The following is a 22743-nucleotide window of genomic DNA, read 5'->3' as shown; positions in this document are numbered from 1 at the left end:
GGGAGCAAGAACGAGTTGCAACGGCGGGAGCAGGTGGAGAGACCGTCCCGCCGCACTCATGGTGCCCGGTCCCTTCCCTGCAGCCCTGCGCCCGCCGCTCGCCATCGCCCCGCAGCCCCCGGCTCGGACGGGCGGGCTGGTGGCTTCTGGGGAGCTGCAGCCTTCGGTCCAGACTCCCCACCGATGGCTCTGATCTCCTCTGCCGCCGCCTCAACCCACAGCCCGGGACCCTCAGCCTCTCCGCTGGGAGTGGGGATGCTCGCCTTCCTCCTGGCAGGCCCTGCCAGCCACCTCGGAGCACTTTCCCATCATGTGTCCCTGCCTCGCCGGGTCAGCGAGCCCTCTTAGTCGGTGAAAACTCCCCCTGTTTCACCGGTATCCTCCGGGGCTGCTGTCTCTTTGCCTTTCTGGTCTTCACCCACCCTATTCCTCGGCCACATCCTATTCAGACCTCACTCTTGGCTTGTCCTGCCCCTTTGGAAGCTTCGAGAAGGGTGGGCAGCTTCACGTGGAGCTACAGGCAGAGGTTGTCTTTGTTCAGTAGAACACCAGCTGCAGCAGGAACAACTTGGGAGCCATGGGCCGTCGGCTCACCCGTGGTCTCTCTGGAGCCGCAGTCTTCCTTGTCAGCGTGGCTCTCCTCTCCATGCGGCACCACGGGGCTCAGGAAACAGCTCAGTACCCGGGGCTCCGGGAGGGGACGTCGGAGAAGGCAGAGCAACGGAGCAAAGTGAGCCCAGATGGAGTCGGTGGCAGGGGGCAGAAGGACCTGCAAGTCCATCCTCCGGAGGGGTACAGGACCGAGGGAAGCCTGACGCTTGAGGATGTTTTCATAGCTGTGAAGACAACCAAGAGGTTTCACCAGAGCAGGATGGAGCTGCTCCTGGACACGTGGATATCCCGGGCCAGAGAGCAGGTGAGCGTGTGGCTGGAGAGAGGATGTTTGGTAATGGGGCAGGGATGGGGTGCCAGTTGGGGGGGGAAGGGGAGGCTGAGCACTGCAGTCCCACCCAGTACTTTGCCTTGTTTTCCCTAATTCTCACTTCTTTTCACACTGAAAGGGGGATGCTACCCAGCAAAATGTGGCTGCTTCATGGGAAAGGCTGGCAGAGGGGATGAAGAGCTTGTGTGGGTTCTTCCCATGAAGGCTGGGAGGATGAGCGCTCTTAGCAGGCATCACCTGCCTCTAACCTAAGCATGACTCTTTCAGCTTGAGGTGGAAGGGATTTAATTTCCTTTTTTTAACCAGCAACACTGGGGGTTGCAGACTGCCTGGGCCACACCAGACTGAGAGCCCAGACCATCCTGTGTCTGTATGAAATGGTGGGTTTTCAACCAGCCTGTGCCATGAATTTCCTAGCTTTCAAGCTGAGTGGTTCCCCCTGGCCCTCCATCAGGATGTCCACATCGCACCTGGGTACCCTTCGCCCTGGGATGGTGTAGTGCAACGGGCAGGAAAGCAAGGCAGGAGGACCTGGAGGACCTCCTGGAGTGCAGGAGGAGGGGTGGTTGTGGCCCTGTTCACTCCCCGGCACATCAGCACAGTCCACGCCTTGCTTCCTTGTGCAAATCCGCTCACGTGCATGATCTTGAAGTGGTGTGAGTGAATATTTGATTTTTAAAGTATTTTTTATAACTGGGAGTCTGACGTTTCCACCTTTTGCTAAAGCAGAGTTTGGAGAGTTTCCTTCCTGTTAGAGGAACTGGTGTGGGCCACCACATTGGTGGTTCTGTGCAGACTGGCTTACTGGTGGGCAGAAGTACTCCCCAGAGCCCAGGTACTTCTTTCCCTCCCTCGCAGAGCTGCTCCTCAAGAAAGAAGAAATCCTGTGGCTGCCCCCAAAGTGTGGTTTTTTTTTTTTTTTTTTTTTTTGCCTCTGCCTGTGTGTGACAAGCACCCAGAAGACAAATTCAGGCCTCAGCAAGGAAGGGGGATGGGGTACTGGGTAGGAGGGTGCTTGAAGCAATGCAGGGTTTTCTGGGTAAGGGTGGTTTTCCACATCATGGTGCTGCAACTGTCTAGTCTGCTGCGGTCGTCACAGGAAGCCGTGTCCTATTTTGAGCAACTTCCTCTCCTGTCTGCGCGTCCTTCTCAGCATCTGAGATGTCCTGCTTCCTCCTCCAGATGCACTTCTCCTCTCTGCCTGGCCTCAGCCCAGCAGCTCTTTGGAGAAACCAAACCCAACCCCTCGGCTGCAGTGGCATTAAGATATTGTGACTGGGGCTTTTGGAGTGGTTTTTTTAAGGAGCAGCTCACCTTTCCCTCCTCGTGTGTTTGACAAAGAGGTGCCTGGCCATTCCACTGATGACAGGAATTAGATACTAGCTCCCCAGATTCATCTGACCCTCTCTGTTTGGCAGGCAAACAATGTCCAAACCTGGGAAGAGGTGTTGGACTTTCCATGCTGCTGCCAGCCTCTAGGAAATGTTCACAGACTGAGCAGGAGAATAGGAAGGAAGGGTAGAGTGGAAGCATCAGTAATTTTTAAACAGTGTTTTGTCATTGTTATCAATTTTTATTGCAAATTCAGTGTTTTCCTCCTCCCTCTCAACTTTCCATGTTTTTCTTCTGTTTTTTTTTACTGAATGGCCTTGAGGGCAGGGGAATGGGGGTGGGGATGGAAGTAAAGAGAAGAACATGAAAGTCAGAAGCCTTTTTTTTTTCTTAAATATACTGTTGCTGGAGGGGTTTTCTGGAGGTAGGGGAAAGAGTTAGTTTTGAAAAATGGACAGTATAGGAACATTGCTTAGCAGAAAAATGAGAGCTCTCAATTTGCGAAGAACATTTAATTGTTGTGGGGCCGGGGATAGGGCACCAGACCTCCTATTATTGCATCTTTATGGAGAGGCATAGGCTTTAAGAGCCAGTCTTGGAGATATCCTGGTCTATGAAGCCCTGATGTAGAGTCTACCTCCTCCTAGGCCTGACCCACAGTCTTGCTGTCTCACTCACGCTTACTCACGTCTGGAGGCTGGTTCAGTGGGTTTTTCTCTGCAAGTGGCCAGAGGGGAAATTTTAGCAGCTGGCTGTGCTGCTGATGTCAAGCCTGGTTTCAGAGCTGAATACCTGCATGGTGTCCTCCCGGAGGAAGCAACCCAGTCCTCCCAGGTCAGGCTTAGGTGACTGTAACAGGAGGCAGGAACAGCTGTGGTTTTTATGGCTATGACAGACTGTACGGGAGCCAAATTGAAAGTCCTCTATGTTGGACTCTGTTGGGGTAGACAATAAGAGAGAGAGACATTTTCCCTGAAATTGCACTTTTTAAACAGAAGAGAAGATACGCAGCTGGTGGGAGACAGGGAAGGGGAAGTGCGAGGTGGGCACTCTTCGCTCTGCCTCTTGAGAACTGACCCATGACAAACTTTCCACTGGAGCTTGATGTGGAAATCATTTCAGCAAAAGGCCTTTTCCTCAGAAAAGGTTTCATCGAAACAGAAGTGTCAGTTTTGATGATTGTTTAGGTTGGACAGCTTCTTGGAGCGGCTTATGTTCTTGGCCCCAGCAGTTTTGACGGAGATGAGTCTAGGTTTCTGGTCTGAAATGGCATTTTGGTTGGTAATATAAACTGGTTCTAGCACTTCTCCTCCTTTCAGAAACCCAGACATCCAGCCAATTGAAATGAAGCCTTTGAATGTCCCATCCTGAACTGGCTTTCACATCTTCAGTGTTGCGAACACACGATAGATTTTGAATCTGTTCTCCAGGCAGGACACAACAATAACCCTGTTGAGCTGTTAGCATTTTGGAGGGGGTTTCTTCCTGGAAAAGTGACACCCTGGGAGATGAACGTGGCCCTGGATTGTCAGATACCACATCTTTATTCCCTTTCTCTTGTTCTTCCTTGCTAGGCCGCTTTCCCAATTTGGAGTGAGGAGGTCTCAAAGTGTAGTATTTATAGGCTAGCACGGGCTCTTATGTTCACGGAGAGAAGCCAGGCAAAGCTGTTTGACACCAGTGGCTCCATATCACTTCTTGCATTTCTGTACAGCAAACATCCTTTCCCACCCAGTTGTCTTTTCCACTCCAGCATGGAGGGATGCTTTCCACGCTGCATCCTTCCTCAGGCCCTGCAGCAGCATTGACAGCCATCTCGGCCCAGTCTCAGTGCACTGAGGCACCGCAATGGGAGATCCTGTGCGGCCCCATAGATGGTCTGGTGGAGAACAGGAGGGTGGATGTGATGGGGAGGCTGCTTCTGTCTACCCCATTTGCCTGCAGGGACGTAAGTGACACCAAGTGTTCTTCTGCTTGCATGTCCCCAGCAGGGAGAGTAGGTCTGGCATGGCCAGAGAGACCTTCTGAACCTCTTGAGACTCCATTAGTATGGACAACAGTGGGTGGTGTCTCCTTGAGAAAGAGGTGTAACAGGGCCAAATGGTCTCCAAGCAGGTTTTTAGCCAGGGCCCTTCTCTCTCTCTCTCCCACCCTGGCCATCGTGTATGGCTTTGCTGAGGAACACATAGAGGTGGTCACTTGGATGCCGGCAGCAGTTGCTGTTCCAGGTTGCCCACTATCAGGGGTGTGAGGGATGGAGAAGACAAAGATGCAGACAGCTGCCTGTGAACTCCTTCAGGACAGAGCCAGGACACACACTCCAGCACCTCTGGAGTACTGTAGCCAAGTATGCCATGGAGATCAGAGTGTGGGAGAGCCAGAGAAATCAGATTTGCCTAGCCCCACACTCGTAGCCTCCTTTTTCCAGTTATTTTGGACAGTATGGTGTTCCCCATGATAACAATGTTCCTTCATCTTTGGGTTCCCACAGAAACATGTTAGGTGTCTGCAAAAACACATTTGCCACGTTGCATCAAGAGGGAAGTGGGAACCTTGGAATATTTTCACAAGTAGAAAATCTGGCAAAATATGCAGATTCCTATTTTAAGTCAATCAGATACGATGTTTATTAGGCACATGATTTCTAGTTAATTTTATATCTGTAAGCAAGCAATTTCCAGCAACAATGTTTCTGTTTTTTTGAAAAAGGTCAGAAAGTTTCAATAGTTTCAGATTTTTTTTCTTCAGATGAAGTATTTCTCATAGTGGAAATTTCTGGCTCTGACACACTGGTGAGGGAAATCCCATGCCACTGGCAAGCTCTGCCTTGCCTGAAGGTTGTGATATGGTCCCCTGACCCAGAACGACTGTTTTACCTGAGACTTAGCTAATTGCTTCTTGTCCCATGATCACCTTGAAAGTGGTTTTAACTAAGGAATGTGTGCATGGCCCTTTGCTGCAGCTCAGCTGCTGGAGGGTAATCCACCAAGTTGCTGTAGCATGTACATTTGAGATCATGAACCCATCCTTCTCTCTCCGCTCGAGCCAGGTGGTCTCTGAGGGTCCTTCATTGCCTTTTTTTCATGTGCAGAACATTTCTCCTGCCACGTCCTCATGATGGGGTTCTGTCCCCCAAATGCTGGGTGAGTGTGGGGAGACTAGAGACTCTCATCTCCTCGCCAGAGCCTTTGGGAGCAGTGATGGCTCCTGGAGCTGTTGTCTACCCACCTGCTCCCCTTTGTCCCTGCCCAGGTGCTGCGTTTAACCAGCCTGTGGGCAGCTGGTGGCGAGACTGTTTACAGCTTGTGACTCCTTTCTGATTTCATGAAAGCTCATTTTCTGCCTGAGGAAAGCTTTTCTCCACCAGCCCTTATCCCTGCCTATCCCTGAAGAGGGAGAGGTATGCCACATAATGGCAGAAAGGGGGATTAGAGAGGCCTGGGGGTGGAGGAAGAGGAGGAGGAGGAGGCAGGAAGCAGCAGGGGGCTGTGGACACTTAACACACAAACAGATGTTCTCCTTTTAACCTGAGCATCATTCAACCACAGTGCTTTTGTTTTTCTACCACTGACACCTGAGCCAGAGGTCCCTCACCCCTTCGCTCGGTGTCACGGGTCCGCTTCTCCCTGTTCCCAAGGTTGTGGGGGGCAGGTGGGGGTGGTGGTGAAATGAAGCCACACAAGTGCTGACAATTGTGCCATGCAGGAAGGGGAAGTGTGACCATCCCTCTGCTCAGCTGCTGCCTAGGAGGGGGGCACGACAGCAAAGATGGAGAGAGGTGACCGTGGTGAGCATGTCCAGCTGCAGGGAGAAAGGGATGGGTGGCCAGGAGCAGCACCAGCTCCAGCACTGAGAGTAACCTCCTTACCTTATTTTCCCAGACCTACGTCTTCACCGATGAAGAAGACGATGCCCTGAAAAGGAGAATGGGTAATGACCTGTCCTATAACACCATCTCCTCCCACCTTCAGCCTCTGAACTGCCATGGCCTTGGGAGAGGGTCCAGCATGAAGGCTGGATCTCCTACGTCAGCGCTGCTTCTTGAAGCACACCCCTTGCCATGTCCCGTGGGAGGACCCCAAGCTGCAGCGGTGATGATTCGGTTTAGTTGGCTTATTTCAGGGCATGCAGCCAACCGGAGACAGGGTGCTATCTGCCTTAAAGCATCCATGGGTGGAATCAGCCCATGAGAGAGTCCCCACACACTGGCTGTGAGTGGGCAGGGTGGAAGTGCAGTTGGCAGTTGTCCTAGTCTTGGCCAAGATACTTGGCTTTCTCCAGGTTTCATCTCCAGGTAGGGGGAAGGATGAAGCCCATGTCACCTTGGGCTCAGACGCCTGTTTGGGTGTTTGCAAGGAGGCTGGCTGTGGACGAACTCCTTCCCCGCCACCCAGAGGTCCTCCCAGTGATCGTGTGAAGTGGGGCGACCCTGAGCCACAGCTTTCTCTCTCCTGGCAGGTGACCACGCAATCTTCACTAACTGCTCTGCTGAGCACAGCCATCTGGCCCTCTCCTGCAAGATGGCTGCTGAGTTTGACACCTTCATGGCCAGCGACCGGAGGTGAGGCAGAGCCGTCACGGGGGGGACCCCTGAGAGCAAGAGACACCCTCCTTACCGCAGACCTCTTGTTTTTTTTCTTCCCATCTCCCCTCAGCTGGTTTTGCCATTTGGATGATGACAACTACCTGAACCCTCAGGCCCTCCTGAAGCTCTTGTCCTCCTACTCTGTGACGTGGGATGTTTACTTGGGGAAACCCAGCCTCAACAGACCCATTCGGGCCTCCGAAATGCTGCCAAACAACCAGACGGTACAGACTGTGGAGGTGGTGAGGTGACCAATGGGCTGGTTTTAGTGCTCTGGCTCTCTGGCTGCAGATGTACGCCAAGGAGAAGCAGGTCCTAAGAGCAACAGGCAACAGCTGAAAACTCGCCAGTCTTGTCTGAACATGATTTTAGGCGTTGACTCAATCTGATCTCCCTCGGGAAAGAGTCCCACATTGCTGCTGCGCCTTTGGGTACCTGTTTGCCAGGCGATAAGCCTGTCTCGGGCAGCCCAGCTGCTGCTGCCAGCAGGAACTTGGCCACTCCAAATATGAGAAGGTCAAAATCCATGCTGTGCTGCTGGCAGGTCCTTCTTCTGGGCAGCAGTCAGGGGTTTGGGGTGACAATAGGGTTGTGTTTATCCTGGCATCAAAGCTGGGTTTCCAGCGCTCCCATCTCAGGGAGTATGGTATCGTCTGAGTCTCTGCCATTGATTTTTCTCTGCTGTTTCTTTCCAGAAGTCTGTGCGCTTCTGGTTTGCCACAGGAGGGGCTGGGTTCTGCATCAGCCGCAACCTGGCAAGCAAGATGGTGCCGTGGGCCAGGTGAGCTGTGCAGCTGGTGAGTATGGGAGCTTTTGGGGACGAGGAACACGGCCGCATATTAATTCCTGGCAGTGTCAGATCTGGATTTGTGTATGTGGTGTTTGAAGGGATGTTTGCAAGGGTGCAGAGTGCCACGTGCTACACACCTGCAAGCACGTGGGACTGGAGGGAGGATTTAGCGGGTGGGTCTGCCCTCGGATTAAAAAGAGGCAAGAGCAGGCAAACGTGTCCGCAAACATGATCATAGGATGACATACTCCCCTCTCCCCAACTCATTTCAGCTCTTGGTTATTCCCCCACACTCCTTCCCATCCCTTTGAGCTTCCTCTGACTCTTTTCCTAAGTGCTTTCCCTTTCTGCCTATCTACTTTCCCCTTAATCTGCCTCTTTCCAACCTCCTATACCTCCCTCCTGAGCTAATTTCCCATTCCCCCAGCCCAAACCCTCTTCAGCTTCTTACAGTGGCCACTGTCATTTCCTCAGCTTGGTGCATGGAGAACAGAAGAAGATCCCGGGGTCCTGTGTTAGCCCAGCCTACAAGAAGTTGATGTTTTCCATGATGACCTAGGTTCTATCACAGGCTGTATGCACATCCACTGATAGGCAATGGCAGTGCCAGCCTTAACCAGACCAGTGCCTATCCAGAAAGGCAGATCTGATCCACACCAGGTGGCTGGTTTAGCTGAAGCCCATGATACATATTTTGTGGTAGATCCAGGCAGGATGATCTGTGATACAGGGTAAAATGAAAGTGGCATGGATATATAATGCCTAACCTGGCATAAAGTCTGTGCTAAAATGCTTAAACCACATTTGAACTAGCTGAGGGGTGTTATAGTAGACAGTGCTTCATGCTGTGTGGATGCTTCCAGCTATAGGAACCTTAAAACTGGGTTTAGCCTGTCGTCAAAGGATGACCAAGCGTGTGATGTTACATTACAGTGGAGCCATGGATAGCTTACTCAAGCTGCACAAGACTGTCCTGTCTCTTCTTCCTCCTGGTTCTGGCCATGTGTTCCCACTGTTTCTCTTGTGCTGGCTTGTCTGACCCCTCAGGGACCCAGTGCAGCTCAGCAAACAGGTGCAAAAGTAGCTCAGCAAAGTCTGCCAGCTCTGCATCAGCTCACCGAGGAGCTAGATCGGGGACAGCACCTGACAACTGGTGGGACAGCACGGCTGAGGGTGATCAAAGAGCAAACGCATTCCCAAATCTTTGTAGGTGGAACTCGGGGATTTCTTGCCTAGTTCCAAGATTTACTGTGATTTCAGTTAAGTCCTTCATTTACCTTCCACCTAAGTGGATGTCTATATACCCCCCTCTCCTTTTCATAACCCATGCAGCCCTACTCTCTTCCAGTGGCAGGAGCTTCCTGAGCACTTCCGAGCTCATCCGCCTCCCAGACGACTGCACCATGGGTTACATCATTGAGTGTAAAGTTGGCGGGCAGCTGCTGCCCAATGCGCTCTTCCACTCCCACCTGGAAAACCTGCAGCTCATCCCCCCGTCTCGGCTCACGCAGCAGGTGAGGAGGGGAAATGGAGCAAGAGGGGCAGGGTGTGAGGAAGGAGAAATGGAGGGGAGCTTACAGGCACATTGCTCCGTTGGTGGGACTGACGTGGGTTGAATCAATCGCCTGCTCTTTTGGGGAGGTTTTCCTGACAAATGCTTCATTGAAATAAGGAGCAGATGTTGCCTGCAGCACAGATGCCAGTCACAGTGCCCCTGGGCTCAGTGGTGGGGAGCACAGGTATGAGGAGTGAGGGGAAGATTGAGGGCATTCCTGGGGGAATATGGCACAAGGACAAGCAGAAATGATGATTGACTGGGGAAGGGGCTTTGACATGGCACCATGTCTGCCTTGAGTGGGGAGATAACAAGGACTGTAGAGTGCTTGGAGAGGCAAAGGACTAGCACAGTGGATCATCATGGGAAGCAAGACAGGAGAGATAGGGAAGGCAGAGGCCAAGCCAGCAGAGAAAGAACCAAAATGGGATCTTCTGCTGCCCAAAGCAAGTTCCTTGCTCCTGAACCCACCTTATCCTCCCTGTTCCTTTTTCATCACTGCTCTTTGCAGGTCACCCTCAGCTACGGTGTCTTTGAGAACAAGCTCAATGTTATTGAACTCAGTGGCCCCTTCTCACCCCAAGAGGATCCCTCAAGGTACAGGGCATGAACGGTCTGGGTGTTGCTGTTGTGTGAGCCCTCAGACTGGGAGGGGGACACCTCGGGCTGAGAGGGAGGGGCAGCCAAATGGGGTGCAGGAGGTCTAGAGTGAGGGACAGAAGCCTTGCAGTCACATGGCTTCTTGGGTGAGGGACACAGCAGCATTAATGTCTATGTGAACGCTTACAAACTTTGCAAACCTTTTCAGATGAGTGGGAGGAAAAGGGGTATCAAAACATTTTATTTGGACAATTCCTGAGCCAAAAGTATTGCCGTTTATTTCACATTTTGAGACTGAACAAGGTAACCTTTTACCTCTGGGACAGGAACAGAAATGTTCTTTTAAACTCAGGAAAGGAATTTCTGCTTGCTTTTTCATTTTTTGTTTTGCTGAGAAGACTGAAGGGGGAAAAGAAAAAGGTTCACTTCAGGCTGACTGCAAACAAAAGTGTTCTTTGATTTACCTTGTCTGCTTTGAGTGAACAAACCTAAAGTTGTTATTTGCAGAGCATGGGTAGGAAGCGCCTGGCTGGAGATGGCAGGGGTGGGAAGCAGCTAAGCGATGAAAAGAACATCAACAGAACCATGTAGCGGGGGCTGGTGCAGAGCCCATCTCCCTGTCTGTGATCGGGGTGAGCCATGGGCTTGGGCTACATGGGCCAGACCTGGATTCAGGTGTTGGAGGGAGGCTTGGCTGCTTAGCTTTGCTGAGAAAAGACATCTTGAGGTGAACAACCAGTCCTGGAGCTCTCTAGTGCAGGGTGGGCACCTGATGTGGGATGGGACATGAGGGAGAGGTCTTGCATTCTCCAGCTGTGTGCTGGTGTAAAAAGTGTCACCGGACCTTATTTTGCTCTCTTCCCCAGCAGGTTTCGATCACTCCACTGCCATCTCTATCCCGACACCTCCTGGTGCCTGCAGGCTCTTGGCTGGTGATGCCTGAGCCTCAGCTACAGTGGGTCCTGGTGACACCCATTCACCCTGTGCATGTAGGGGGGGGACGCTGAAGAAGCTCAGTGTTCCCGATTTCCCCTTTTCTATGGTGGTCCTGCGCTGTGTGATGGCTTTTTTCATCCTCGCTGAATACTGGTGACACAGGACAAAAAACCAAGATCTGCACCAAAGATGGATAACACAGGCTGGACACGTGAACGGATTTCCCATCTGTGCTGGGATACGTGCAAAGGATGGGAGAAATATGCCTTCCTGAGCAGATCAAGGACTGGGTAGTGACTGCTGGGCATCTGGGTAGAGATGGGGACCTGCAGCTGCTCCTCGCTCTGAATTCATCTTGCTGGACTAGAAGGACCCTGGGAATGGGTAACCAGTGCTCAACTGAGAATGGCCGATAGTGTGTTGTGGCTCCAGCCTCTCTGAGCAAGCTCCCTTCTTCCATATCTGCTTGTGCTTTCCCCACCACCCACTCTTCCCAGCCACAGACCCTTGGCTGAATCTCTGCTTAGTCAAGGTCTACAGAAATGGAAAATATGACCATTTCTGTGCTGAATGGGTGCTGGAAAAGCGTAGTTCTTGCTCAGCAGAGGGGAGATGGGCAGGAAGTACAAAGAATCAGGAATTCCCCCCTCTGCCACGACAAAGGAGAGGGTGTGGGGTGAGGGAGCTGGGAGGAGACAGACCGAGATGAGGATGGTTCCTGCACTGAGCATTGAAGACTTGATCTTGTATGGCACTGCATTTTTGCTGTCTTTTTACCTTCTTGATATGGGGTCAGGATAATCTCTTGCTCTAATTACCAACCTGTCGTCTGAGATTAGACTCCAGCTCCTACCTGTGAGAGACAAGACATAAAGGATTAGAATTGGCTGAAAGAAAGGAGAAAGGAAGAGATGGAGAAGGAGCACTCAGGAGCGAATTAAAGGTTACAGCTTTATAATCTTCTCTGTGCCCCAACCAAAAAAAATTAAGTCATGAAGGAATGGAAACAGCAAGGCAAAATGCTTTTTATCTCTGTGCTTCTTTAGTTCGGATGCTAAGAGCAGCTTTCTGCCTTCCTGCTGTCCCTGCTGAGCGCAAGAGGGGGAAGGAGCAGGCCCAAATAGGTTACAAGCTTTCTGGGATGTTTGTGGAGAGTCCTTTTCTCAGTGCAGAGCCTGGCATGAAAGCTGGGCAATTCTTCTTGCTGAGGAATGAACTTTGGCACCATTTTGTCCTTGTACACATGGTTAAATGGCTGGGGGAGAGTGTTGCAGGGAAAGCTGGAAGGCAAAGAGGCTGTTTTAAATGGCAGGTGGTGCTACAAACAGGTATTTCTCTTTAAAGAGCATTTCAAAACACACTGCTGGGATCTGTGAAAGATGCCTATAATCTCCAGATGAAAGGACGGATGCCCTTTCTCCGAAGAGCTGCTCAGCTTTGATGCTGCTGATGTGACTAAGCCTGCTGCTGGTGGGCTGGAAGAGCCAAGGCGACTATCACTGTGCCCCTACCGTTTTGAAAACTGGCCACCCTGTCACCTCCTCCCACCCCCCACCCCCTCCAGCACCAGCACCTCCTACACAGCGCACGAGGTTTAAAGGAAAGTTGTCAGAAAGACCTTTCCACCTCTGCAAAGGGGGATCTAGAAATGAATGAGCACTTTAATTTCTGGAGAAGCATAAAGCAGGAGACTGTAGAGCTGTTTTCCAGCCTGGTCATTCTTACCAGCATTTAACCAGCTTGTGAAGCAGCAGAGAGCCCTGCTTTCTTCTCTTGCACAACATACCTTTGAACTGGAAATTCATCCTGAGCAGAGACTGGGGCTAGCTGATGCCAATGACCATTACTTCAGTCATACAAAGCACTTGGCTCACACAGCTACATGAACCTAGGAAACATGTGGCTCAAAACAGAGACACTCAACTATTGGAAGACAGGAGCAGCGTAAAGTCCTGCTCCACAGGGCAAACAGTTTGGTTTGAACTCAACCGTAAGATGAAAAATGCTTCCGTGAGAGAAAATGAGAGTCTTCAAGAGATGTCTACGCTACCTGGATATCTTCTTCTTTTTCCCCATTCAAGCTTTCAGGTGTTGTTCATTGAGACTTTGAGTTAAAATTCCAGAACTATCTGTAGATGTCCTCATGACAGTCAAAGCAAAATGCAATACATGTGCCCGGAGGAAGAGAAGAAACTGGTACAGCAGCTTCACTTCCCTAGGGAAAAGCAAAACAGAGAAATTGGAAGCCTGCTGTGGTTCATGGCCTCAGCTGATCTGAATTGACCTGGTGACTTTTGCATGGCTGAAGAACAGATGTTAAATGAGTAGAGTACTTGAGTGGCTGCATGGGGACTGGTTTAAGACATCTTTGTTGCTAGAGCAGCTAAGTGCCACTTCTGTGGAAAATGTCTTGTCTCATAAGGGAACCAAGAACAGATGAGAAGATGTCTCAGGCAGGGCATCTCTTGGGCTGTAGAGAAACAAATGACAGAAAAGTGCTGTTATGCCTGTGACGACAATGCGCTGGAAAGAAAATAGCTTCTCGGAGTTGACAAAAGAACTCAGGTTTTCTCTAAGAACAGAGAGACAGCTTAAGGGAACATTCACCACATGAAATCTGATCAACATTAAAACCTGAGTTAAAATTAGTTTCAGGAATGATTCCTGCCTCTGGGGCTTGCTGTCAGATGTTGTGGTTTTACAGTCTCATTTTCCTAGTTTATTAAAATGTTTAGCTGCTTGGTAAAATGAGAAACAATCTCACGTGAAACTTTTTCAGGGGACTCTCTTTTTTCATTCTCCTTCATGATTTTTTGATGTGACAGTTAAAGATTTTGGAAAGGTTCCACTGGGTCTATTAAATTTTTTTCTTTCTCTTTTTCTTTTTTTCTCTCTCTCTCTCCCTTTCTCTATCTCATGCTCCCTTTTCTCATTGCAGGGAAAAAAAACCTCTCCCAAGAAAGAAAAGGGATGGAGACATGGTCTTTATATTTTACTGGGAAAAATGGGGTCAAAGTCAAAGGTTTTGGCATGACCCTGCTGTTGTACAACTTAAAGTGTAGTTCAAGGTCTCAAGTACAGAGATCTCTGTCTGCCCAACACCATAGCAACCAACACTATTAATGATGTTTAAGCTGTATACTGAAGATTCAGAAAAAGGAGAAGGAGGGGAAAAAAGCAGTTACAGTATTTGAAAGGTAAAGTATTAAGTGAGGCTTTCATGTTAACAATATCCTTTCTTCACTTTCCTCTTAGCTGTGAAGAATTTTTATAAGGAAACCCCCATTTGACAGTGCAAAAAAATGCTAATGACTATTCTTTCTTTAGAGGGAAAAGAGAAGTTACTTGAAATAGGTGGGAAACTGCAGTTGTTGCTAGAGACTTGGAAGGGGAAAGAGAATAGCAATGCTAGACAGTGCTTCTGTCCTGGTGCCAATTCCTCTTAAAACAGATTTCTAAGCCACTGTGGGATTTACCCAACTCATACCTAGATTGCAGCCTTCACCTCTCTCCCCAGGCCTCTTCCTAAAGATGCAGCCTTCAAAAGATGAGCAGTTTACTAGACAAGCCAAAAGGTGAGAAATAGGAACGGGAAGAAAGGAGATTGGAAGGAAAGAGACCATCAAGCAGGGCCTTGGGGGAGAGCATGGGAATTTCCATTGTGCATTGAAGTGCTGTTTGGGAGCTGCCCAGCAATAGCAGCAAACGGGGTGTTGCCTGGACACCCAGCTCTGGATGTTTTTGTGATCAGGACAATTGTGGCCCATCAGTGCCAGACAGAATGCCAGCCTGTGAGTCAGAGTTTACCCTGGAAGAGGTGATATCAGATTGGTTGGCCCCAAACTTTTTTTTTTTTTTTTTTCAAATAATACTCCAGATTAAGTTGATGTCTTTTCATCTGACAGTTATACTCAATTTCTTTCAGCAGATTTGGCCTCGATTTTGATACTTCCTCTGTCCTTGCTTACAATGCAGGCTCTTCAGACAGTCCAGGGTTGGGATCGGCAGCTCTTTTCATTCATTTATTTAATTTCTTTTGTCTTCAATCCCTGAAAAACCATACAAGACAGCTGGCTCGCCCTTTTGTACCACAGGCCACCAGGGCTCTATGCGCGTGAGCGCAATTCTGGGGTGGTTGCAAAGGTGAAGGAGGGTAGGTTACTGTTCCATTCAGTAACTGCATTGGGCACAGAGAGGCATGGACCATCCTTAAGTTCTTCCTTGAGGCACCTACTAGCAGTCGGTGCCAGAGATGGGATCTCATACTGACTGGGACTTTCTTCTGTCCCAAATACTGCTTGCTTTATGGCAACACTGAAGAGGATGCGAGACCAGGAAGAAGAGCAGCATCACAAATGTACAAATAACTATGTGTGTTTTCACCAGCTGATGCAGGAATTTTTACTCTGGACTTTCTACCCAATTACCTGGGAGGTTAAAAGACTGCAGGGCTGAGCTGGCTTTGCCTCTTTAAGGCTGTTCCTTGACAGCCCGAGATTTTTATCGCTCCCTATTTGATCCAGCTTGGACTCCAAGAAAGCTAGGAACTCATCTCTCTCCCTGTTTGAACTGTATGTGATTAATTATAGACCCCAAGAATGGGCTCCTTGCCTATCTCTCGTGTTTAAATTGCCTTCCAGGATTTTGTAAGACTAAGGAACCTCTTCAGATGTTACATCTGACTGTGCCTCGGTCAAGCCTCCCTTAGTTTTGCTGGGAGCTGCATCTGATTCATAGTGAACTCTGAGGACAAATTAAACTGAGTGATTTGTACATGGATTTGCTGGCCCTGACCCTTCTGCTGCTGCTTGAGAAGAAAACAGTGTTGATTTTAGCAACATAGGAAAAGGGAGTGCAGCGAAGCAGGGCGATTGGACGGGGAGAGATGCTGCTATTCTGAATCCCTGCTTTCCCCATCTCACCCCCACAAACGGGGCACAGAGAGAATCTGCTGGCCACGGTCTATCAGGTGGAGGATATGCCATGAAGTATCCAGCATCTGAACTGGCAGAGAATCCAGAAGCCTCAGCTGTGAGCCAAGGCCAGCTTGTGCTTGGTGCTGGACAGAGAGAAAAATGGTGCTTACGCTGAAGAACTAAGAAGCAGAGGCAGGGTGGGAAAGGAGAGGAGGGCTTACAGGATCGATGAGGCAGCATTGTCACATCTAATCAGGGGGAACAAGATGGTCTTTGGGGCAGGAAGGGGCAGTAATCAGGAGCAAAGATCCCTCTCCACCCAGAAATACCATGAAGCAACAGATCTGAAGGATGGCAGATATACGCACAGGGGAAGGGAGCGGTGAGGGATGAATAAAGATGATAAGAGAAAGAACCAGAAAAAAATCTACATCCTCTTCATGTCTGTGTTGGCAACTGATAAATGGTGGCCTCAGGACTGGTACCTTGGGGCTTAGGGGTTCAACAAGAAGAGGGGAAAACTGGAAAAGAAAAGACAAGGACTGTCTTCCCTTATCCACACACTCAATGCTGGCCTTTGGCTTCTCACTCATGGCTACCCCAGTAGCACAGGAGAAGATGTGGGGCTTGGAAATAGGATCAACCTCTATTCTGTGCTGTGTGTCTTCTTCCTGGGGAGTGCGCATGCCACTCGGCTTTCATGAACACTCAGAGAAGCAGCAGGCTGGGGCAATGAGCAGGATGGATGTGCTGAAAAGACTGCCCATTCCTCACTGCCCCACCTTTCACAGGTTACCATCAGCTTTGGGTGGAGCGAGGCTGACTGCAGAAGCTGCCCAAGCTCTCTCCACTTGTGATGGTGTTTCTTATAGTGTGTGTGGGAGAACACTCCTCTCCAGGCTCTTGGACAGGCCTGTTTCCCAAAGGTATGGTGTGGGGTGCAGAGAAAGAATCCCTGCAGCTGGTACGGAGAGCAGGGCCCCTCCATACCCCCTCCCTCCCTTTCCCCCAGCATTCAGCTAGTGTTGGACAGTGTCTGTTTTTAGCAAAAGTCGCAGATTCAACAGCTGAGCTGATTTTCCAAAGGGACATATAAAACAAACAGCCTGCCATCTGCTCTATTGTCCTGGAATAGCGGCTTGGAGGGTGGGGGGAGAGGGAAGGAGGAGAATGAAGGGAATGAGAAACAGAGGTGGGGGGAGAGGGTGGGAAGGAGGGGGAGTGGAAGAGAGGAAAAGGCAGAAAGGGGAAGCAGGGAGGTCATGAGGGGGAGAAGAGGGTGAAGGTGGAGGCTGAGGGGAGAGAGATAGAGAAGGAGGTATAGAAAAGAGAGAGCAGTGTGAAAACAGAGATGGAGTGAAGGGAGAGGACCAGAGACAGTCATGGGGGCAAACAGGGCTTGCTTGGGATCGCCGTGGTTGGATCCCCATCAGTGCTGTGAGCCACAGGGGCAGGCACCTCCAGCACCCCTGTCCTCGCTGACCCAGAGCCTGAATGCAAAAGAAACAAACTGGACTTAGTAGCCTGAATAATCACTCCCCTTCCACCCACACAGCCCTGCTTGCTTGCCTGCCGTACACCCTCCCTCCGCGTTGGCTTTTATTGAGTGCCGCAAGGCAGGGATTGAACTCCAGGTTTGGCAGCAGAGTAAATAACAACAACACTGGCCTCTCCAGCCCAGGAGGGAGGAGGGCTGGTTTTAATCAAAGGTAAATAACAGTCAGTATTCTCTGACCCGTAATCCAATTTCCTAGAACTGGAGAATAATGTTCCAACTTAGACACGTGGCGCTGGCCCACAGGAGAGGGATGGCTACTCAACCAGCCAGCTGCTGGGTACAGCACAACCAAGGAGAGCAGAACTGGGGGAGATGCCACAAGGCAGGTACTTCATCCTGACGAGCCTGGGACTGTGCTGTTCTCTTCTGACTCTTCCTGGTGCTTCAATCTTCCTTGCTTCAATCAGCACAAAAGATGGGGCTGGTGTGCTGGCAGGCAGCACATCTCCATGAAATATGGGCCCAGTTGATTAAAGGGCCCCTAATTTTCTCTGTTGACAAGAGAGCTGAGACCCAGCTAATGCTCTGCATCTATATCCCTCAAGGGCATTTTTGCCTTTCATGGTGACCTGGTGAATGGTGATTATGAAGTTGTGCTTGCTGTCATATAGCCATGGCAGGAATCACTATGGGTTCCTGCTACATGGTGAATGTGAGGAAGATTTCAGTGTTGGAAAGAAATGTTTGTGTTGTTATTAGTCTGGTTAACATGAGGGTCTGTGTGACTGGAGAGTTTGCATGCTGACTTGGTCACCTATTAGAATCACAGAGAGTTAAAGAGGTGGTGTTATTGAACTATCAGGAGATTATCTAGTCCTGCAGCAGGGCCAGCCACCTTATACCCCTGCTGCCAGTTGTTTTTCCAAATTACTCTTAAAACATGTTGTTCTGGTCCAGACTATTGGCATCAGATTGGAAAGCCAGGTTGCTGGTAACAAAGTGCTGGTACCGGGTTGATCTCTGAAAGACAGGCTCATTCTGCAACTCTGTGCTGACATCAAATTGTAGCTGCCCATGGAGCAACTCTGTCAGGCTCTTGGGCACTGCTTTCTCTGTGGGGCAGATGATTTGCAATTCTGGAACAAAGATGGCCTGGTGAGGCCAGGATGTTTGGAAAGAGACAGAGACACCTACTAGAGTTGAGGACAGAGGAGGCCAGATCCTTTGCAGCCCTTTTATCTTGCAAAATCACCTGGCAATCCACAGTAGGGGATTGAGCTGCTGTGGAGACAAGCACCTGTCCACCCTGTGAGCGGACTATGGTTTTAAGACCATTTTTCAGTCTAATTCTTTTGTAAGCCTCAAGGCCATGGAGAGGAAACTACTCACCAAAAGCTCGCCGGTGGTGAATGTGGCCCAACACACATGGCACTTGTGTGACTGCCAATTCCTGGTCATACAATCTGGACAGATCAGGTGCAGTTGGAACAGCTGAGTCCATCTTCCCATCTCAATCTCTGCTCTTCCAGTGTGGATGCTGAGAGCCTGGGATCCAGCAGCAATGAGGAATGAGGTCCGTCCTGCACAGAGAGGCTAAGAGGATAGCTGATCCTTACAATGACCTATCCAGACAGGTCAGGCATGCATCTCCAGAGATGTCTTATATTCTCCCCAGCCATGGGCACTCACTTCACTACCATTCATCCAGTCCTGCCCTTAGAGTGTCCAGACATGCTGCTGCAAGTTTTTTTTTTTTTTTTTTTTTTTTTTTTTTCTCTGCTCAGCTCACTCCAGGAAGCACACTGCTCTTGTAGCTGTTTGAAGTCCCCGGAAAGGTCCCTGCCCTCTGTGCGGGGAAGGGGGCAGGAGGAGGAGGGGGGCCGGGGCTGGGAGGTGGCAGGCTCTGGTCAGCACCCTGGACAGGGACGGGCCCGCCGGCCCCTGCCTGGGCTTGCCTTCCTTTGCCTTCTTCTGCCTTTCTTTGCCTCCCCCCCCCGCCTTTCTTTGCCTCGCCCTGCCTTTCATTGCCTCCCCCTGCCTTTCATTGCCTCCCCCTGCCTTTCATTGCCTCCCCCTGCCTTTCATTGCCTCCCTCTGCCTTTCTTTGCCTTCCCCTGCCTTTTGTTGCCTCCCCTGTCTTTGCTTGCTCTACCCTGCCTTTCCCTCCCTTCCCCTGCCTTGCCTTGACTTCCCCTGCCTTTTCTTCCCTTCCATTCCCTTTCCTTTCTTTCCCCTCCCTTGCCTCATCTTGCTTTCATCTGCCTTGCCTTGTCTTTCCTTCCCTTCCTTTCATCTTGGTCCAGGCTGGTGGGCAGCCTCCTGATAAGGCATGACCCTGCTTTGGCTTGCGATCTGCACCAGCCCATTTTTGCTCTTGCTTAAGAATAAATACACAGTGCTCTGTCTCTGTACGCAGCTGCTCTAAAGCTGTGGCTTAGATCTGGGTTATTTTTTGCAGATAAATCCTCTTTTCTATCAGATTTGACATCAGGCAATCCCTCCAGATCCCTCCCTTTCTCCCCGTCTGACTTACCCCTTCTCTTCCCTGCCCTATGTTTTCTTTCCTTGCATCTGTGCTCTTCCCTCTATATGCCTCCCTCCCATTTTCTTTCCCTATAACCAGGTCTTTGTGAATAACATTTAATCTGTTCACTGTCTGCTGCTCTGCATCTCCACATTACTCTTTGTGTCTCCACTGCTCTCAAATGTGTATATTTTACTGCTTTCCTTTTTGTATCTCTTTTTCTCACTCCCTCTCCTGGTTGTTTCTCTGTGGTCATTTCCACAGTGCTGTGAGTTTATCAGAGAGCCGTCTCTACCCTGGAGTTCTACATGTTGAAATCAGGTGCAAAATACCTAGTATGTGCTTGTTTTGGGGGACATTGCTACAGCTGATGGAGCTTGGCATCCTCTGCAGGGCACTTAAATGTTTCACACGCTGCCCCTTGACTTCCAGCTGATCTGAGGAGGGACTTCCAGGGTGGTGGAGGCAGAAAGCAATCACAGAGCTAGAGGCAGTCTGAGAGACAGAGTCATTGGCTCTGATAAAAAACATTTCCCATATCTCAGAAGAACTCTGATATTTGTTTCCCTCATGATCTGTGCCCACAGAACAACCAGCCTAGGAATGGGGCAGAAGGCCATAAATACCTGGAGGGAAAGAATCAGCTTGCAGAGAGTTGTAGCCAGGGCTCGTTCCAGGAACTGAGTGTGGATTTCTATCTCTCCACCCTCCTCCTCAGCGTACAGACTGTCTGGCACAGGAATCATCCCTGGCTGCCCCCTGGGAGCTGGGAAAATCCTGAGATGTCCCTGAAGCAGGTCTGCAACACTCCTACAGGACACCGGTAATGTGCATTGACTTATTTGGTAGGAGCTGGTACCTAGCAGGCAAGAAAACAAGCTGAAGGCTTCAGTGCTACTTTAAAGTGATCCAGTTTGGGATAATGGGATCTCAATTTCTGTTCCAGAAAATAATTTTCATTTACAGGAGTCCGGGGAACTCCCAGCCTGACATTACTTTGGGTGGGATTTAGCCACGAGACTGTGGGGAGTGGGATCCATACCAACACCTTAGACATCTGTATTTGAGTAGTGAGGAGAAAGGAAGGAGACCTTGTCTGCCTTTCACTACTTTTGATACCTTTTAAAATGGGAGCCTTTTTGGCAGTGATAGGCCCATCCACAGGTAAATGGACTACAGCAGTTGGAGATTGAGTAGATGGGTCTGGAAAAATAGCTGTTGTGTTCCACCTTGCTTGTTCAACAAGCCACAGCATGGTGTCCAGAAGAGCTCACAAACTGTTTGGAAGAGGTAATGGATTTTCTGTCAAGCTGTAGTAGTCCTCTGTAAAGTGACACATTTTTACTGAAGTTTTTTCTGGTCTGTGATTCTTCCATCTCTTTGGGTTAATAGGAGCAGAGGCTGGCTCCACATTGTCTGTGGCTCGACATTTAGATGACTATGAGAGGGGGAAAGAGGGCAGTGGTTTCAGCAGTGCTTATTGAAAAACTGAGGAAGAGAAAGTTTTTACTTCACCTTGGATGCTACCAGCTTACTTTTTACGTTACTCTAACAAAGGCCAGGAAAGAATGATACCCACTCGTAGCTCTGTCCCTGGCAGAGAGCTACCATGCACCACATTTCAAGACCCAAGCACTCCAGTGAGAGTGGCTACATTATGTTTTAGTTCCATGCTGAAGTCTTTTGATGGACTGCATGTCTAAGCAATTTTAATGTCTTCTTCCAGTGCAGGACACAGCACTGTTCTACTTGCTGAGGCTTCAGGATACCTCTGTTTGCTTCTTAAAAAAAAAAAAATAAAAAATCCCTCCTTCCCCTCCATATGTCTGTATTTTTTTTTGATTTTTTTTTTTTTTTTTTGTTACCGTTCCGTGATATTTACAAAAGGCACTTCCTGATGGAAGTGCTCACAGGGTTCAGCTGCCTACCCATGACATGTGGGAGGAAGTTTCTCCCCAGGGATCCTCCTTTAGGGCTCATGTGGGACTTCTCTCTGCTCTGTCAGGCCCCCTGGTACTGGCATGTCCAGCACCTCACTGCAGCTCTACCTCATATGCCCCTAAATACCCCAACACGGTACCCCAGTCCCAAACTCAAGCCATCTCCCTGGATAATCCATTTTCTATTACCTCTTTCCAACTAACAATTGCCCTGAACAATAACCAGACCTGGTGTTCAGCATTTCTGCAGCACTTGAACTTGGACGAGAGAAAAGAGAGCACTGCTAATTAGTGCACATCTTATCTATCAGGTCAGTGTTATCCCTGCTTGAATGACTTAGATACCAAAGCACAAAGTGACCAGATCCACAGAGGGACCCAAACTCCTCGGATTGTAATCTTGCTCTCTCCTTTTCTTCTCTGCTGATAGTTGTAGAAGGTCATCTCTGTAGTTCTGGAGCCCAGAGATAGTGTGCCAGGTTTTCTGCTGGTGCCAATCAGCATAGATCCACAGGGACTTCAGACTCCCACTCAGTGTGCACAGTCTTGGGAGATTTCTTAGCACAACTTGCATAGGTCTGAGCCTGGGTGTCCTGGGTCCAGGCAGAATTATCCCAGACTTCCCTGACAGTTTTGCCATGGCAGATTACGATAGTCAAACACAGGGAGATATCTAAGGTAGGTCTGGAGGAGAATTTAGGGTGAAAAATGAAGGCACACACATTCCAGTGTGATGGAGGTTCCCAGCCACCCGGAGCAGGTGAATGGCCCGGATGTTTTGCCCCAGCTCTGTGGAGACTCATTCAAAGTGGACAGACCATCTTCTCCCATCACAGGTCAACCATCTGAACAGCACCAAGCCTAAAGGGAGAGAGTGTGTTCCTCCCTCGGCCCCTTTCACCATACCTTTAAATTCCTTGCCTCTTGGAGCGAAGAAGCAGTGAATGGACTTTTCCTCCCACGGAAATGGGAACATATCCAAAAAGCCCCTGGGAGTCCCTACCACATCTCCACAGGAACACTCGGTAAGCGTGAGAGCGATGCTTGCTCTCTCATATACCCACCCACCCACATAGGCAGAGCTGAACACCGATTTACAGTCGTTTCTGTCCCAGCTTCCCCAT

At 49.8% G+C, this 22743-nt stretch overlaps 1 protein-coding gene across 2 annotated transcripts; it reads left to right on the top strand.

Moving 5' to 3' along the window:
• MFNG (MFNG O-fucosylpeptide 3-beta-N-acetylglucosaminyltransferase) lies at window positions 1–13496 on the top strand. Of its 2 annotated transcripts, none has more exons than XM_032996827.2 (8): window positions 1–916; window positions 6157–6205; window positions 6734–6836; window positions 6931–7084; window positions 7556–7641; window positions 8999–9164; window positions 9717–9802; window positions 10675–13496. In XM_032996827.2, exons 1-8 carry the CDS (start codon window positions 578–580, stop codon window positions 10739–10741), a joined length of 1050 nt encoding a protein of 349 aa, XP_032852718.1. In that variant the 5' UTR covers window positions 1–577; the 3' UTR covers window positions 10742–13496. The 2 variants fall into 2 exon arrangements, with proteins under 2 accessions (XP_032852718.1, XP_032852717.1); XM_032996826.2 differs by having other exon boundaries at window positions 10672–13496.
• Window positions 13497–22743: the final 9247 nt, after the last annotated feature.

This window comes from Tyto alba, unplaced genomic scaffold (assembly GCF_018691265.1).
Source record: "Tyto alba isolate M040663 unplaced genomic scaffold, T.alba_DEE_v4.0 Super-Scaffold_2, whole genome shotgun sequence".
NCBI lineage: Eukaryota > Metazoa > Chordata > Aves > Strigiformes > Tytonidae > Tyto > Tyto alba.
This window is presented reverse-complemented; position numbering and strand designations above follow the sequence as displayed.